This window comes from Gopherus flavomarginatus, chromosome 8, assembly GCF_025201925.1.
Source record: "Gopherus flavomarginatus isolate rGopFla2 chromosome 8, rGopFla2.mat.asm, whole genome shotgun sequence".
Taxonomy (NCBI): domain Eukaryota; kingdom Metazoa; phylum Chordata; order Testudines; family Testudinidae; genus Gopherus; species Gopherus flavomarginatus.
In genome coordinates, this window is record NC_066624.1 from 86,133,352 (window position 1) to 86,151,799 (window position 18,448).

Sequence of the window (18,448 nt, forward strand, 5' to 3'; positions counted from 1 at the left end):
TTTACTGTGTCACAATGAACATTGTACCACTCTGAGGATACATGATGTTGTTAACCTCCTGCAACATGAATAACTCCAGAAAGAACAGGAAATTTACATGAGACTGAAAATGTTGACAATAACCAATTATATTTCCTCTGAGGGAGATGAAAGACTTAATTTTGTTCCTCTAGTGAATGATCGAGTAGAAATGTTAAGCAGTTTCATGTAAATGTTTCTCCTGCTTAAAGCAAAGAAAAGCATTTTTATATCCTGCTCTGGCAATATGTCTGACTCCGTCATGTTGAATGGAAAGAGAAAAACTAAATTATACCAGGCAAGAGTACTGAGACATTAAACAGAAAGCTGCTGGGCTCTGACACTGATGAGAACCCTGTTTGTGAGTGAATTTGTAACTAGCCAGACACAAAATCAGGGAAATGACTCTGATTTTTATAGGAATGGGTTATGACAAAATTGTAGTCATAAAACAAGCATTTAAGAAAGCATGTGATCACACGCGCACACACAAATGTTTTACATCTAACCCTAAATGTAACAGATTTTCCATCTCTATTGTTTCTGATTTAGCCACTAGGTGAAATATCACCTATTATTGCTAATCCATTCTATTGTTATTCCGGTAATATACAGAGTTCAGAATCAGAATTGAGGCTTCTTTATGTTAAAAATGTACAAGCCTGGAGTAGAAAACTCAGTCCATACCTCAAAGAATTTACAAGCTAAATAATAAAGACACAACAAGTGAGTATAGCAACAACAACAAAAAGGTGTTTACATAGGCACAGCTAGATGGTTTTGAATCAATTTGTATATTAACAAATTAGAGAAACATCTGAAAGTCCTACTGCCCAGCTACCTGGCTGTTATTAGTTCGCAATTTCCTACAGAACAGGGGTTCCCAAACTTGGTTGGCAGCTTATTCAGGACAACCCCCTGGCTGGCCGGTAGACGCTTTGTTTACCTGAGCGTCTGCAGATATGGCTGTTCTCAGCTCCCTGTGGCCGCGGTTCACCATTCCGGGCCAATGGGAGCTCTGGGAAGTGGTGCAGGCTGGGCCATCGCTTACCACAGCTCTCATTGGCCAGGAATGGTGAACCACAGCCACAGGGAACTGAAAGCAGCTGTACCTGCAGATGCTCAGGTAAACAAAGTGTCTCGCGGCCTGCCAGGGGCTTACCCTGAACAAGCCATGAATCAAGTTTGGGAACCCCTACTATAGAGCTAAGCAGGTTTTAAGGGTAGCCACTTTATAAGTCAGTTCATCAAAGATGTTTGGCATGGTGGCTGGCCCCTTTAAAAAGAGTCAGAGTCCAGTCTATCCATGACAGGCTTTTATAAGGAGAACAAGCCTTTCTTGGCCCAGCTGTAGTAATTAACTGCCTAGGTGGCTGGTTGGCAGCTAAGTGACTAAGGAGCACCTGTACTTGATAAAAGGCTACCAAAGGTTAGTTAAGAGGGAGTGTTCCTAGCAGAAGAGGAGAATTATGAAGAGCTGCTAGAGAGACAGGCTCAGAAGGATTGCTGATGCTTTGCTTTCCCAATGCTAGGCTGGATGGCTGATTTACTAGCACAGAGCCCAAGAGGAGGGCTGTGAAACTTTTCAGAACAAGAAGGGTAAGCCTGCCTGGCTTGTAGTATGCAGGCCCAGGACTGCCAGACTCCTGAACTTGAGAGAGAAGGCCTGTGGGAATTAGCACCCAGGCTCCCAGAAGGATGAACTTCAGGGACTAAAACAATTGTACTCTAAAGAAGAATGAACAACTTAAGTCCTAGGTATGGGGAAGCTTGTCTGGGAGAGAATCATTGTGAGTTTGCACAGGAAAGGGTTCCAGGAAGACTTTCTATAATGTTTTCTTATAAAATATCTTCACTGGTAATGGAACAGGAAGTCCTCTGTATTGTGCAGTTTTGTTTTTAAAACTATAGGCCAACATACAGTCAGATAGCTAATGCTCAGGTTCCCAGATGCTAAAATGACGAGTGTGGAATAAGACATTAAAGATCATCTTCCCCATCTGCTCTGCTTCCTTGCCTCAGTGCTAATATGGAGGGGCCATCCACTCCAGGGCTAACAACTATTTACTAGTAGTTTGGTCCCTAAACCAGCTCAGTCTTCAATGATAATAAGAACTAGACCCAATTTCTGTGATGTTTTTTATGAATGGAAATCATCTCCACTAGGGGATGAGTCAAACCCACCAAACATGTCCCTTAGAGCACTGTCTGCTCTAGCTAGGCCCTACCTACAGCATTTGTCTTTTCTATCTATAAAGGTTCCCCCAGCCTATTTCTTCTTTTAAAAATTCTGAACACATCTGCTTTCCTATGTTCAAGCATGATGCTATTAATGTGTAACTCTTAAAAATATCTGTCTGAAATGGCATCTGTCACAGGCCCTTATCTGACCAGAAATGTCAAGAACAAAGGTTAAACAAGATATAGGGGAGGAGGTGCATGTTGCCAGCCTCTGCTGTAGGAAGTTGCTGGGGATAATCTAATGGTTAGTGGAGACCACTGCAAGGGGAAAGCTAGTGATATCTGGCTTTCCCCTACAGATAATTTTATCCCATTGACTATCCTCCATATGCTTCACTATGATAGCATCCCATCTTGCCCTATGAGAACATCAATCCCATACATGATCATCTTCCTCATACTCATGTTGTCTAGTAACTTGTAATGACCCCTGCCCTGAATATAACTGGCCTCCACTATGACTTCCTCTTCTGTGACAAACACCTCCACTTCTAATATGTGGCCCCTTCCCTCAAACATCCCTGTATATGCTCCCCTCCTTTGTGAGCTGTGCAGAAACGGGCCCTTGGCCTGGTTCACCAATGAGGAGAAATGGAGTCTATCTCTGTGTTTACACATGCTCATTTTCTTGTTATGTGGGTGCCTAAAAGCCTGTGTTCCCTATTGACCTGATCCTTCCCCCTACTGAAGAACAGGGTAGCAAGAAGGGAGGAATGGTCCTTTACCCCTCCAAGAGGCAAACCAATTACTTCTAGCTTCCCACCCAACCAAATCCCCTTATTGCCTAAACTGAAATGATGCCACAAATAACGAAAGCTGTTGCCATGTGTACCTATTTTTAAAAAATTCTTTCAAAATATGACACTACTCCCAGTTATTTTATGCAGATTTCCTTCAGTATTTCTTTTTTTTTTTCCTATATATAACTTTTCAACAGCACAGGCCTAAATGGGTTGGTTTTGGTGCTGGTACGTACCTTTGGTCCCAGACCTACTCCCACTGAAGCCAATAGCAAAACTCATAGGCTGTAGAGCTGGGGAGGGGAGGGGAGAATAACCACCCTGGACATGGCCCAACCATTTTTTGGCCAGGCCAAACCTGAGTGGTGCTGTGACTCGGTGCGTGGTATTGCGGTACCACTCACTCAAATTGGGATTGGCCACCCTTCCATCATGATGGAGTAGCACGTGGGCCAAATTTGAAGAGTGAGTGTTGTGACCTGGTGCATGGGATCAGTGGCGCTGTGACCCTGTGTGACAGGTTGCAATACCACTCACCCCACCCAGTTTGGAGGGGATGCATGTTGGAGGTCAGGCTGTTGCAGGTGGGGAGGGGAGGTTAACAGGGAAAGAGGAGGGTCAGTGTGGTAGGGGGGCAAACCTGCACTCTGCAGCCCCTGACAAAACTCCCATTGACTTCAGTGGGATCAGAAGCAGGCGCTGAGGCAATCTGTGAACTCATGACACACAGTGAAATTCAAACAACACACAGTGAATGGCTACAGAAAATATGAGGCTGATTTTTCACAAGTGCTGAGTACCCATAACTTCAGCTGAAGTCAAAGCAGTAGCAAGTGCTCAGTTCCCCTGAAACTCAGGTAATAATTGCACAAATAGTACAATCATCTTGAGATCCGAGTTTAAAAAATGTAGGTTATGATGCGAGAACTGACAGTTTGCTACATTTTTTTTAAAAGTGTGAAGTACGATTTTCTTTCTCCATCTATTCAATCATAGAACCAAAAGACTATTCCTAAGACCAGTATTTGTTGCAGGGAGCTGATTCCAAGCAACAAAACCACTGATACAAACCACCGGGGATCTTCACAAACAGAATTTAAGCTATGATATCGCCTCCAGGCCAATAAAGGTATGTTTAGTCCAACAGAAAATCTAAAAACAAAACATAAACATGCACCCACCCATTAGAGAGCTGATGACTGAACATAAGTCTATCTGTGATCATCTCTATTAATAAACAGGCAAAATCTTAGTACCTGCTCTCTTACATTTCAACTTACACACTGTAATAATAATTTTGCCTGTCACATTTCCAGCTATGCTCAAAACTGCACAGCTGTATCCAATTGACTGCAATTAGAATTTTTTGAATGTCTATTTAGATTATTTATTCAACAACTACATTTTTCTCTCTGAACAGATTGTGGTTTCTCAAACTTGCTCTTCATTTAAAATTATTTGCAAAAATTACCTAGTGAATAATGCTAGGTCTGTAACTTGTCTGTATATCGTTCATTTTTTAGACCAGAGGTCGGCAACCTTTCAGTAGTGGTGTGCCAAGTCTTCATTTAGTCACTCTAATTTAAAGTTTTGCGTGCCAGTGATACATTTTAACGTTCTTAGAAGGTCTCTTTCTATACGTCTATAAAATATAACTAAACTATTGTTGTATGTAAAGTACATAAGGTTTTTAAAATATATAAGAAACTTCATTTAAAATTAAATTAAAATGCAGAGCCCCCCAGACCGGTGGCTAGGATCCAGGCAGTGTGAGTGCCACTGAAAATCAGCTTGTATGCCACCTTCGGCACATGTGCCATAAGTTGCCTACCCCTGCTTTAGACCGACATGTCAAACCTTAGCTGTTTTAGGTGGACGCACAAGTTGTGTAGTATGTTTCCACCTCCTCAGTAGAGAGCATAAATCCTTTCAGAATCAGGTTCCCAGTGCTGAAAAGCTGCAAATTTAAGTAATAATTGTGTGACAATTAGCCTGTAGACTTTATTCCAACAAGCTACTAATATAACTGAGGCTATAAGCGTCCTAGAGTTTGGCTAAGAAGACCAGACACTGAGTTAAAGCAGTATGGATTTTAAAAAAGATCTTGCAAGGGCTCATTCCCCTCAACCACAGCACACAGGCTAGCCTCTAACTAATGCTTGCATAAAACTTTCCTCATGGAGAGGTTATCCCCTAACTACCTCCTGTGTGGCTTCTTGTCCTTTCCCTTGGAGAAGCTGTACTGCTGGAGCAGATTCCAGCCTAGCTGGACCACATGGCTCCACTTTGGTATGACATGTCCCAGCATCACAAGTCTGAAGGGTGCTGTCCTTTGCTGAGGTGAGGGCTGCCCTATGCTGTGCCGCCTTCTCCGGCAGAGGCCTGGTGCATGGGCAGAGACAGGGCAAACCCCTCAGCGCGTCCACACTCAGTCTGGGCAGAAGCTTCATGCCACCTCTCCCAGCTTGCTGCTGCAGCGGTGAAGGGAAGGGAGCCCCTGGGCGTGAGGGACTGCAGGGCTGATAGTAAGTGGCTGCAGGGAGGAAGGCGCATGGGCAGGGCGCAGGCGAGATGCCCGGCCACCCTGCCCCATGCTGCGTGTGGGACAGGCCTGAGGAGCATCCAGCCAGGCCCTTGCACACTGGGAGCCTGCATGGGTAGTAGCACTGCTAGGGCTAGTAGCTGGGCCGGCAGTTGGAATACTCACTCTAGTGCCACGAGCCGCAGCTGGCGGCCCTTCCCTCCCTTCATGGGCTGCTGCAGTCACAGCTCCCCTGGGGGCAGGGAGCAAAGGGCTGGTGCTCTTCACATGACAGAGCAGGTGCAGAGTGTCCAAGGAAGCTTGAGTATCCCTGGTGCAAACTAGACCTGTCACTTCCCGAGGCCCCCCTGTCCCACGGACTGCCCCTGGAACAAGCTGTGTTCCGAGGGCTAGGGCCGGACTAGAGACCTGCCAATAGGACCCCCAAATCAGGAGCCCAGAAAGGACAAGTGCAGCCAGAGAAAAATAACTGATTTGACTGGTCTGTTTGGAAAAACCTTCATTAGAACTTGGGTTTTGGTAGGGTTCTTTGTAGACTGTTGGAGAGAGATCAGGTAAATTAGCTCAGTCGGGTTCTTTTTTTATTTAAAGACAAAACAGCCCAACAGCAGAAGGAAATATGCTTCAGTAGCACAACTGGTTAATACACAGTAATTATAGAGCAGTATAGTGTGGAGTGATGCTGGTGGTGTGAGTTCAAGTCTCACTTAGCACATCAGTTTGGAGGAGGGGTAGTTCATTGGCCTGCTGAACTTGGGCTTATGAGTTTGATTATTAAGGGGGCCATTTGGGGCAAAAATCTGTCTGGGGATTGGTCCTGCTTTGAGCAGGGGGTTGGGCTAGATGATCTTCTGACCCTGATATTCTATGAAAGGGTTAATGCTTTATTTCCCAGATTAGTAACATCTGACAGCATTCAAATCTGTTCTGAAATTATGAGTTACACACACACACACACAGGGTTAAACACAAACTTAACTCATGTACAATGATGGAAAGTTACACAGACTTTTTGATCAATTTCTTACCTTGTTTTGAATATAGCTTTCCAGAAGTCGGCAAACCCAGAGACATCATGCTCCAGCACTAGGCTGGTACAGATTGCATTTCAGTACAACCTCCACAAAATCATCTGTCATCATCTGTGTGAGCTGTATCTAGCACATTGTCATATTTGGGAAGCTTTAACAGAACATGCAGCCCTCTGACAGGTTCTACATGTACAGGGAAGTGGGGGAGCATATAGGTCACGGTAAGCTTAGCATAAGTAAAAAGCATGCTGGAATTGTGATTCAGAGTTACACACTGTTATCATAAGTAAAAAGAATACAAAGCCTTCTAGAAATATATATTGGCTAACAGTTTTAACTGACTGAAGTTTTCTAGTGCAGTCATGTACTGAGGATCACTTAATGCTTAGAATTTATCTCTATAACACACTTCCCCACTAAGGGCTTGTCTATACCACAGCAAAAAGTTATTTTTAGCATTTGGTGCTAACATTTTTTTAAACACAACATGCCCTGTCTATGCTAGATATGCAGTTGTCTTTTAAAATCAATGTTTGCCAAAGAAAAAAAGGGAAGTTGACAGGGAAACAATTGCCAAGAACCAAATAAAGTATTGCAAACATTTGAGATTATAAAAATAAAGTTCTGAACAGTTACATCCCAGTGCTCTTCCAACTCATGTTACTGTTCAGATCCAGTTATGGTGAGTTTGGCTCATAGCAACAGAGTGAGATGGAAAAAGGGACTATTTTGTCATATGTTTCTTGCGCATTGAGAACAAGAATATATTATCAGGATGCTTGTTTGCAAAAAGCAGGACAGGACTGTAGCAAAATTGGGTTTTCATTTTATGGTATCAGCATTTGGGATATTTTCACTCACCCTCAAGGAATCTCCTGTAGTAAGTGAAGGCCCAGTATGAGGCCTGAGGCCTGAACTAAAGTAATGGTCAAGACTTTGCTAACATAAAGCAAAGTGAAGCTGTGAGCCAGAGGCAGGCCCTGCTCACAGAAGCTGGCAAGGAAAGGCTGATACTGCAAGAAGATACGTACCTAAAAGGTATTGAACACTAGAGATCAGAACATTCACATACTTTCACATTCCACACAGATAACAAGGAACAGGCCAACCCATCCCAATGACAGGGGCAAAAGGGTAATATGATGGATAGAGTTGTTTTGATCGAACCAACATGTACAAGGTGAGAGGCGGCACTTGACTACGTAGAGGGGTTGTACCTTACTGCGTAGAGGGGCTGCACCTCAATACGTCAGAAGTGATGTGTAACTTGTTTGTACCTGTGTATAAAAATGTATCCCTGGGGCGATGTCTTTGTCCGGCCTAGGGGGCAGTGGAAAGTCCCGCCACTGACTGAGCCGGGTCCATTGCCAAGAGGCTCTTTCTCGTAGTATGCCCTGTAGAGTAACAATCTAGAGGGAACTGCAATTGTGTCCAAGGTCGCAATAAACCTGGCCGACGTGCCTTCGTACCTTACTAGTCTCTGTGGTCATTTGGGGGTTCTCTTCGAGTCTGCTGTGTTAGCTATCTGCGCAGAGCTGGGGCAGCACACAGAGGGAACACACGCACGCAGCCGAGTGATACCAACAAGGAGAGAGCAGAGCAGAGCACCACACCGGTAGCCTCTAACAACACACCTCTGACAACATCTCCTGCTTCTGAATATGGTATTTCTCTCTGAATGTACAGTTCAGTCAGGAGGACAACTTTAGATGCGTGGATATGTTGCTACATGTACAATATATAGGATCTTTTGAGGTGGCTTCATTGATGAACCTTGATCCATTATTTTGAAATGTTTTCGTTACTTATCCTTAACCTTTTCCTGTTGCTCACAAGGCCCTGATGAGTCCAACATAAATATATATGTTAATCTGCCTTTAAAAGAATTCAGGAAACTTCTGCTCTGGCTCTGAACTGGGGGCATGAACCTTAAAAGAATACTCTGCTCTAAGATGGCCACATGCTCTTTCCCATTACATAGCACATAGGGACGTGCAATGTAGCAACTAGTTACCAAAAGTCTGGGAATTTCCTATGTGAGTAAGCAGCCTCTTAATGCCAAGCTCTAGCAAGAAATACAATGTATGCTAATCAGGCAAAGGCATGGGAAACCCACGAATCTGCTGCCCCCATGTGAAGTTGAAGGTCATGTATGATTGAATCATGGATTGCGTAACCCTGGCCTCATGTTCCAAAAAGACACCCAGATTTGGAAAGAATGTTGGTTAGAGCAGAAAGCAAGACCCTCTTCTAGGGCATATGAGTCCGCCCCTAGCTGTGGAAAAACAAGAGTGAGTTTAGAGTTCTGCTTTTTAGCTCAATATGGATATCACTTAGCCTTAATCTATTCCTGCTCACAGGCAGTCATAACTGAACATTTAGGAGCTGGCAACAGTGAAACCAACCAAGGCCTTGCATAAATTCACAATTAGATGAAGAGTGAATCCAGTTCAAGTCACTCAGTGAGCGGGTGGAACAGAAGTTTAAGGGGTCTGATCATGCCAGCTGGCTGCAGGGTTATTGACAGAGAGGGGGAGCAGGAGAAATGGTGTCCCTTTTTTTTTTTTTTGTAAGGTCAGCATCCTCTATCTGGACCTGGCGTAGAAGATTTGGGATTGTTTTTAGAGGTGAGGGTTTGTCAGGAATCCCAACAAAAGTTTTATCATGTCATCTGCCTTTGAGTCACATGTCAACTGGGGGGAGGGTTGTTGAAAGCAATGCGATTTATACTTTTGTTCCTCTCTGCCATGCCAGCATTCACAGCTGTGTGGAAAAGAGTCGCACTCTTGTATTGTTGTTACTGTAGCACCGAGAAGTCCCAGTCAGGGGCAGGTGAGCTAACTGCTGTACAAACAGAACAAAAAGATAGTCCAAGCTCCAAAATGCTCACAATCTGGGGGGATAGCTCAGTGGTTTGAGCATTGGCCTGCTAAAGCCAGGGTTGTAAGTTCAAGCCTTAAGGGGGCCATTTAGCAATCTGGGGCAAAAATCTGTCTGGGGAATGATCCTGCTTTGAGCAGGGCTCTAGACTAGATGACCCTCTGAGGTCCCTTCTAACCCTATTATTCTAAAAGGTTACAGACAGGCCAATGGGGGACTACAGACAGACAGTGACAGTCAACATGTTAGGCAGTGGGTTCTGCCACTAGCAGCCAAAGCTGATAAGTTTTGCCTCAGTTTCACGCCCAAGGGGAAGTTTGAGCAGGGATTTGAGGTGGATAATACGGTAGCTGTGTGAATATTTATGGGAAGCTTCTCTCAAAAGTGAGGGGCAGCATAGGTGAAAACACAAAGGTGCTTGTTTAAAAATTTAACAAGTGGGCCATGGAGGCTGACGTGAGCTGAGCGCAAGCAGGGGCTAACCTCTGGATACTGAATGAGAGCCAATAGGTAGGGTGGGGATAGGTTGTGAAGGGCCTTGAAAGTGAGGACAAAGGGCACAGCTGCACAAACAATTAATCTGTGGCAAGCTGGGGTGTGAAGCTACTCACAGGATCCTGCTGCAGACTAATTATCTATGTGCACCTTGCTGATGTGTATTAACAGCTTGTTAATGTGCTTTGATCTAGTCCTCTTTGAAACAGGACAAGAGCACATCAGGCTAGTGCAGGCTAGATTCACACTCCAGCTGACTGCAAAAGGGTATGTCTACACTGCACAGTTGTCACCAAAACTTTTGTCTTTCACCCATGGAAACTTAAAAAAGCCTCCCACCCCCGGATCCTCATGAAAGACAAAAGTTTTGCCAAAACAAGCAACAGTGTGATTGCAGCTTTACCAGCAGAAGTGTATGGAGAGCCAGTTAAGGGAGGGGGGTCATGGCCTGGTGTAGCCCCCACCTCCTGTCTGCCCCCCTGGGACTCCTGCCCCATCCAACCCTCCCATTCCCTGATGGCCTCTCTGGGACCCCTGCCCCATCCACACACCCCCACTCCCTGTCCCCTGACTGCCCCTGGACCTCTGCCGCCCCATCCAACCCCTCCTCTCATTCCTGATGGCCCCCAGGAACCCCTGCCCCTGACTGCCCCCTGCCACTCCATCCAACCCCCGCCTCCTTCCTTCCTGACTGCTTCCTCGGAACCTCCCATTCAAACCCCTGTTCCCCTCCGACTGCCCCGACCCTTATCCACACCCTTGCCCCTGACCACCACCCTAACTCCCCTGCCCTCTATTCAACACTCCCTGCTCCCTGCCCCCTTACCACACTGCCTGGAGCACCGGTGGCTGGCAGCGCTACAGCCGCACTGCCTGGCTGGAGCCGGGCTATGCTGCCGCCGCCACCACACAGCTCAGAGCACCGGGTCAGGCCGGGCTTTGCAGCTGCGCTGCCCCAGGAGCTCACAGCCCTGCCACCTAGAACATTGCACTGATGGCGGGGCAAGCTGAGGCTGTGGGGGAGGAGGAGCAGCAGGGGAGGGGCCAGGGGTGAGTGACCCAGGCCAGGAGCTTGGGGGCCGGCCAGGACGGTCCCATGGGCCAGATGTGACCCACGGGCCGTAGTTTGCCCATCTCTGGTCTAAACCCACCTAATGCTGGCCTGTGGCTGAATAGCATATGCTGAGTGTGCTGCCTAACATACAGAACTTCCTCCAGTGGTTTTTGTGCCTGTTTGCTGTGTTGTAATAGGCCTCTTATCCAAAATGTTTGATTTGACTAATGGATGATTAAAGAGCACATTTCTTTCTGAAATGGCCCCCATTAGGTATGAACATCTCCATGTAGGCACACTGGGCAAGATTTCTCCTCTCTCTCACTTAGGGTCTCATCCTACTCCCCTTAAAGTCAGTGGGAAAACTCCCATTGACTTTTGTTGTGGAGCCTGGAATCAGATACATCACAGATCCAGGTCTGGGTAATGACAGGAAAATGTTTATCTAGGCATGACACCGAATGAAGGAGCTTATGGCCGCCCCAAGGGAATTCTCTGGGCACTTAGAGCCAGAAGGAGCCCTACAGAAAAAAAGGCACAAAATAGTGAGGCTCTGAAACAGGCAGGTACCTCAAACAATGCATGAGATTCACTACACACCCTGCCCCCAGCAACATAAATATCTGAGGGGTTTTATTGACAAAACCAGCAACTAGACAGCTGACCAAATAGCAAGTGTGAAAAATCGGGACACTTTGCAGGGAGGAGGGGAGGCATGGGAGTATAGTTGCCTATATAAGACTAAGTCCCTAAGATTGGGACATCTGATTACTCTATTCCAGAACCAGTACCCTGAATCATCACCTACAGATGGATCACAAGTCCCACCTATCCCGAGAGAGCACCTAATGCACTGATAAAACTCCACCAATTCTCTGGGAACCACAGGTGTTAAACACTTTGGGTTTTGTACGGAGGAGGCAGCATCCCATCCTCAGCCCAAAAACTCCTGGAACTATGTCAGTTTCAGTATTTTAGGTGCCTTCCCCAGCTAGAGTTTCAGTGGTGTGAGACCAGGTCCATAAGCTGGAGTGAGAGGAGAATCAGACCCATTGTATCTTTAACTGTGGGTTACTTACTTTTTAAAGCAAAGCACTGAAAATTCCCAAGGCATCAAATCCTGAGGCCATTTCGTGACACTCTGAGCCAAAATTCTCAATGCAGCCAATGGGTGTTTGACTAACCAAAGGCTGTGTAAAAACTGAGTTTGCAGATGAAGGACCTCTGCTGCACTCTTCTTAGGAAATGCTAAGCACCCTGAAACTCTACTGAAGTCAGTGGAGATGCAGGCGTTCAGCAGCTTGCAAGAGTTTATTCCAGTATAGGAACAGGCCCTCACATACTTTTTTCCTGAGCACACAAAGTAACTTATGTGGTTATTCTGGGAATTCTGCTGAACCTCTTTACTGAATTTAAGATGGATTTTATATCATGTAAAACATATTTTCCTTCCAAAGCAAAAAAAATCAGAAAATTGAATGAATACTACAATTTTAAAATGTATTATCTATTTAAATAGCGGTGAGGATGTAAGATAGAGTTGGAGCTTTCATATCTTAATCATATGATCTGGCAATTGATAAAAATGTGCTGCTGTTATTAAAAATATGTGATTTTTCTAATAAGCTCCTCCTGGTAGCTCTGCATCTTCCAAGTCTCAGGGCCGCACAGTTTGTGGAAGTGAGAGCATCCCTGGTCATGCAACTCCTATCTGTCTATCTATTTACATGGCCCTCATTACCATGATATGTGAGCACCACAAGTATTTAACAGAAATAATAACAATTGCAAAATATAAACTTTCCCTTCATAACCTGTCAGAGAAAACTTGACCAGACAGTTGATTTTTTTCTGCCTGTGAAGGAGAGTAGGATGTTGAGGTTGATTGTGTATGTGTGTGAAGAGCTATTGAGGGAAAGCTAAATCCATTAAATAAGTTTTGAAGCTGGTTGTGAACATTGTGAAGTTTGGGGTCATCCTTTTCTTTCATGGGAATGAATTTCTGGCCCCCAGGAATGAGATTCATGGGAATGAATTTCTCTGGCACTCATAAGCCGCACGCCTCCTGACTTCCATGGGAGTCCCACATGCACAGCTGACAGAATGACCATGCCACTTGGATTTCAAGAAGAGTCAGGAAAGGAACCTGGCAAACTAATAGCAATATTACTACCAGGACTGCTGCTAAGAGTAAAGTAATATGAATTCATAATAAGGACAATATTTTGTTGTTCTTGTGCTTGTTGCAGTCTTTGACCAAAAATGACTACAATTTTGTGTACAGTCAACTCTGTGTACATTGCTCGGAAAAAGCCATGTAAAATACAAAATTGTTCTGATGGGCCTTCTCTGTGCTCCTGAATGAGTGTGCTAATGGCAAAGGTGGAATTTATCCTGGTATAGCAGTGGGCCAAATTCAGAGGTGATGTTTAAGGTGGCATAAATTAGATTTCTTTTATGCTCAGAATCTCTTGCGCTCCCTGAGACATACTTACATTCTACTCGTGTAAGAAGGTATATGTTAAAACAACCCTCACACTACTTTACCTGCTTACAACATTTTACAGATCCTGAGCATGTTAAATGCACTGGCTTGGGTCCCATTACACATGGGTAAATTAGCTGTAAGTAGGTCTAATGGAATCTTATAGATTCCAAGGCCACAAGGGAACATTGTGATCATCTAGTCTGATGTCCTGTATAACACAGGCTATAGACTGTCCCCAAAATAATTCCTAGAGCGGATATTTTAAAAAAACATCCAATTTTGGTTTGAAAATTGGCCATGATGGAGAATCCGCCACGACTCTTGGTAAATTGTTCCAATGGTTAATTACTCTCACTATTAAAAATATATGCCTGTGTGACACATGGCTAGAAAGGGTTAAACATCCTGCAAAATAAATAATCCTCAACAAGACATGTGGGGAGATAATGTTTGTGGTTTTGTGTATTTACATATGAATGAGAAGTGTCCACAATGTAAACTACAGTCCCTGTCTATGCTGTATTCTGATAATCAGAGTTCAAATGAAGATCCTATCATTTAAATGAATTGTAAACACAGGATATCTATGCATTCATCTCTCTTTGAAATGTACTGTGAATGGTGAAGGAACAAGCAAATGGTCTTATGTTAGTTCACATAGCTAAGTACTGGTGATGGACCTCCTTCAAAGTCATTCTAATTACCTTTTGTTCCCCGAGGAAATCCCAACTTGTCGAAGAGGACATGAAATTGTATAAAAGATCATTCAGTCCTGGTTCTCTCATCTCAGTTCTGCTTAGGCTTCATCAGAGGAAGTTTGAATCACAAGACTGAGGTCCCAGTTTTGCTGGCACACTCTGAATATGATATTTGGACATTGGACTATAAACTATTAACTATTTCTGAAAGAACTCTTTGCAACTACAAAGCTCACCATCTCTGCTATGAATCTGCATCTAAATGAATTGAACTCTTGTCTGTATGTACATTGATCTTTTGACCAAACTCTCTCTCTTCTGTTTTTTATAATAAAATTTAGTTTAGTTAATAAGAATTGGCTGTAGTGTGTATTTGGGTAAGATCTGAAACATTCATTAACCTGGGAGATAATGTGTCCAATCCTTTGAGATTGGCAGAACCTTTTCTTTTATATGATGAAATAAGATTTACAGAAATTTTCGTCATATTTGATGTGGGTACCTGGATGGAGACCTCAGGCTGGATCACTTTAAGGGAACTGTATTGTTTGAACTTCTGAGTAACCAGGGAGGTAATAAAGAAGCTGTTTTATGCTGGCTTGGTAAATCTAAGTATTGAAATATCCACTAGCTTTTTGGGGTTTGGCTGCCCCATTCTTTGCAGTTCACCCTAACTGAGTGAATATAGGTGGCCCCCACTAGGACCCCAGTCACATCTTATTTCCAGTGTGAGAGGATCTAATTTACACCACCTTCTGTATCTCCTGTAAATTTCAGTGAGTACCGCATAGGAAATCTATGGCCTTATTAAACACTATGTTCCTCTAGTTACACAGGACAAGATGAAAGGTTTTCACTTGCAAATCCTAAACAAAGCCTAAAATTGACTGGGAATCCTTTCTCCCCCAAGAATTCCTTCCTATAGTAGCACATTTTCACCTGTGTTGTTGTTTCTGTTTGTTTTCCTAGTTTATTTCATTTATTTAGAATGTATAAATTATTGTGCAACATGGGTTAGATTCTATCCATAGTTTAACTGGTGTAAATCCAGAGAAATTCCGTGGACTTCTGTAGAGCTACTTAAAATTTAACTTGTAAAACTTGAGAACAGAATTTGAACCAGAGAAATATTATGGAAATTCTTACTGTTGATAGAAATGCTGATTGAAAACTAATTCTAGTAGATCTTAAAGCAGAGGTGGTTCACTGAAAAACCAAATAAATCAATATTTTCTTAAAAGGTACCTGAATAGTCCTTCAGATCTGTGTCTCTCTTTCTAAGGGACATATTCAGTTCTTTTGCTCTTACGTATGCATATCTTTATCAAGGTATATGTCTCATCATTAGTTCAATTTGTCCTGTACTTTATCCATCTGACGTTTAAATTATGTCGCCTTATAACGGCATCTAGAGCCAAACCCTGTTATGTATGTCTTATCACACATTCTATATAGTAAGGAGCAATTAACTTATCAACTAGTAAATGCAAGAAATAAATACTTGTGAATAATTTAAGCAAGTCCTTTTTTTGCAGTATGTAAGCATCTGATTTAAAGAGTCCTTCTGAAACATCTGATTCTGCCCCCTGATGGAGACATTATGCTGGATTAGATGAACTACTGATGTGATGTAGTGTGGCAAATCTTATGTTCCTACTAAGAGTTCTAGCACAGAGAAGAACTTTCCCAGAATCCATTTCCAAAATTCTATATGCTGCTATCACTGAGAGCTTTTGAGCTTTGCCTTCTGTTGTTTCCAATGTTTCTTAGTAGACCTTGTACTGGCCCTGTCTCACAACCTAGGGAAGAGCTGACTTGCTGCTCCCGCTGTTTCTAAAACAAAGAAGAAAGAAGAAGAAGAAACTTATTTTACTGTATCATGCCTTTCATCTGAAAATGACCCCAAAATAGTGTTATGGAAATGCATCTGCCTCTACAATCAGTGGCATGCTAGACAATGGAAAGAGTTGCCGAGGGACAAGGGAACAAATTCCTACTTGGAAAAAAAATGCCACTGGATCTTTAATATCCGTATAGACAAGATCAGACCTTGTTTATTAAGGTCTCATCTAACAGCTCCCAATAGAAAAAACAGTGTAGGAACAAATCCTGATCTCATTTATACTGGTGAAAATCTGGAGTAATTCTACTGAAATCAATGAAATACCTCTAGATTACTCTGGGGTAAATGAGAGCAGAATTTGGCTCCTAAAATCTTCTCAACATTGAAAGGATGAAAAGCTGATTTTCATTCTTCTCAGTTTGTATTCATGATTCTACGTAGCGCTCAGATGAACTCCAACCTGGTGATAACCACACTAAGCCATCCGTACTAACAGTGCTCACCCCTCAGCCTTTTTCAACCAATCTGATTTGTGCTGGAGCGCTGAAGTATAAAGAGTTTGGAGACTAAAACACCTCAGAGAACAGAAGGATGGACCTCTCTGAGATCAGGTCTTGAGTCAATCAAAGGCTTCTGTATCAGCAGTGTTCAGATTGAGAAGCTCTTTGGGGAGCCTAACACAAAAAGAGCAACCATCCAGTATGTGGATAGCATCCTTCACAGCACCACAGAGGCACAGTGGGCTGTCCTAGGCATGGTTGCTCTTGGTGCAGCGAACCATGCCACACAGGAATTGGTTAAGCTGACTCCCGAGGGGGCATGGGAGTCCTCAGCCAAGTAGCGTTTTCATCTAGCCTGACGTAGGAGCTTCTGGTAGATTGTTCCATTTCTTGTAATATGATCTCGTTTCATGGCCATGTTATGCCGTGAGACAGCTACTCTATGGAGAATGTTTGAAACAGGAAGTTGAATGGAGCCTTCCATATTGAGCAAGCATCTGAATCACTGTTTTTTTAATTCATGAGGTCTCTTCTATAAATGAACTTGTTCTTTTGTGCCTCAAGCTATTATAATTATTTTATTCACCAGTTCTTGGATTTCCATATGCTGCCAATAAAAAACAGTTTTCAGTGGGTATCTGCAGTTTCCAGCTATATACGTAAGCATGTTCATTTCTCTTAATTAAGGCAACAGTAGGCATATTAGAAACATATGATTATCAGTTACCAGCCAGAATTCCAGACTGAGTGCTCAGTACTTGCCTGGCTGCCAATATCTCATGGGCAGCACTGTGTGGAAAAATCAGGAGATTGTTCCTAGTAGTCACTCAAGCAGGGGAATAGTTGGCTCAGTGGGTTAGCGCACTAACCTTTACCTGCAGAGGTTCAAATCTTGATGGTTGGACAGATTTTGATAGCCTTACACATGCTGAAGTACATTACTCCTCAAGCAGGCTCACTAAAGTCAACTTGAATAAAGGGATCAGAATCTGACCTGAAGTCAGATGTGAAAATGAGTTTTGTAGTTTCCTCCATTAACCACCTGCATCACTGGGAGAAGGACTGTACTCAGTTCTACCACTAATATTGTTAATGATTAAAAATTAAGAATTATGATGTGTAATGCTTATTTATTCCTTGTATTGCAGTAGAATCCAGAAACCCCATTCTTTGCTTCGTAGAAGCAAAGCCTGGAATAGCAGAGTTATATCTCAATGAGTCATACTGGAGAAGCCTACACAGAGCCTGACACACCTTCTCACACCTGTGCTGCTTGTCCCTCGCTTATATAGACATTACATTTAGCCACAAAGAAGATTTCTAACATTACAACTTTTGCCTTAAATAGACACTGTCAGGCTTGGCATATGTGAAACGTGACCTATTTTTTGTTTTTGTAAACAAGTGCTGGTCTTTATACACACTTGGTCAGATCCCCCAGTACAGTAAAGCTACCTTACTACTTTGATGGTGAAAACAGCCCTAAAATTGACAGATTCTGCCACTTGAACATCCTCTGGCTAAGGAAATATTTGGATTGTGCGTGTGCAATGACATGGTTAGTGGCCTTTATGCTACTGGCCCTTCTGGCTTCTGATGCAGGAGACTCAGCAGTTGAAAAGGCAGGCTGGCTGAGGCCCTTTGCAGTCAGTGGCAGCCTGTGTAAATTAGAGCTGCCCTGAAGCACAAAACTACTATGAGAAGAAAACTTGCTCCAAGTTTGAATGAAAAATACTTCAGTGGTATCCTTTTGGGCAAAGTCACCTGTTTATGAACACAACTCAGAATCTAAGATGTCACCTTGGAGACTTGACTAGAATGGAATCCTTGTCTTCCTACCAGTGCTGAGCATTAGTGTGAAACTCAGGAGAAGAGGGTCATATGTAGGGGCTAAGTGTGAAGGAAAAGGCCTGAAGTT

General features: G+C 43.4%; 1 protein-coding gene across 1 annotated transcript in view; it reads right to left on the minus strand.

Moving 5' to 3' along the window:
• Positions 1-16,948, minus strand: part of LOC127056203 (glutathione hydrolase-like YwrD proenzyme) — a 47,601-nt gene extending 30,653 nt beyond the window's left edge. Inside the window, exons 1-3 of the mRNA XM_050963719.1 lie at positions 16,886-16,948; positions 15,932-16,020; positions 4,019-4,080 (exon numbers count right to left, since the gene is read on the minus strand). Coding sequence (XP_050819676.1) covers positions 4,019-4,080; positions 15,932-16,020; positions 16,886-16,948 — 214 coding nt within the window. The remainder of the gene's footprint in view (positions 1-4,018; positions 4,081-15,931; positions 16,021-16,885) is intronic.
• Between the last annotated feature and the right edge of the window lie 1,500 nt (positions 16,949-18,448).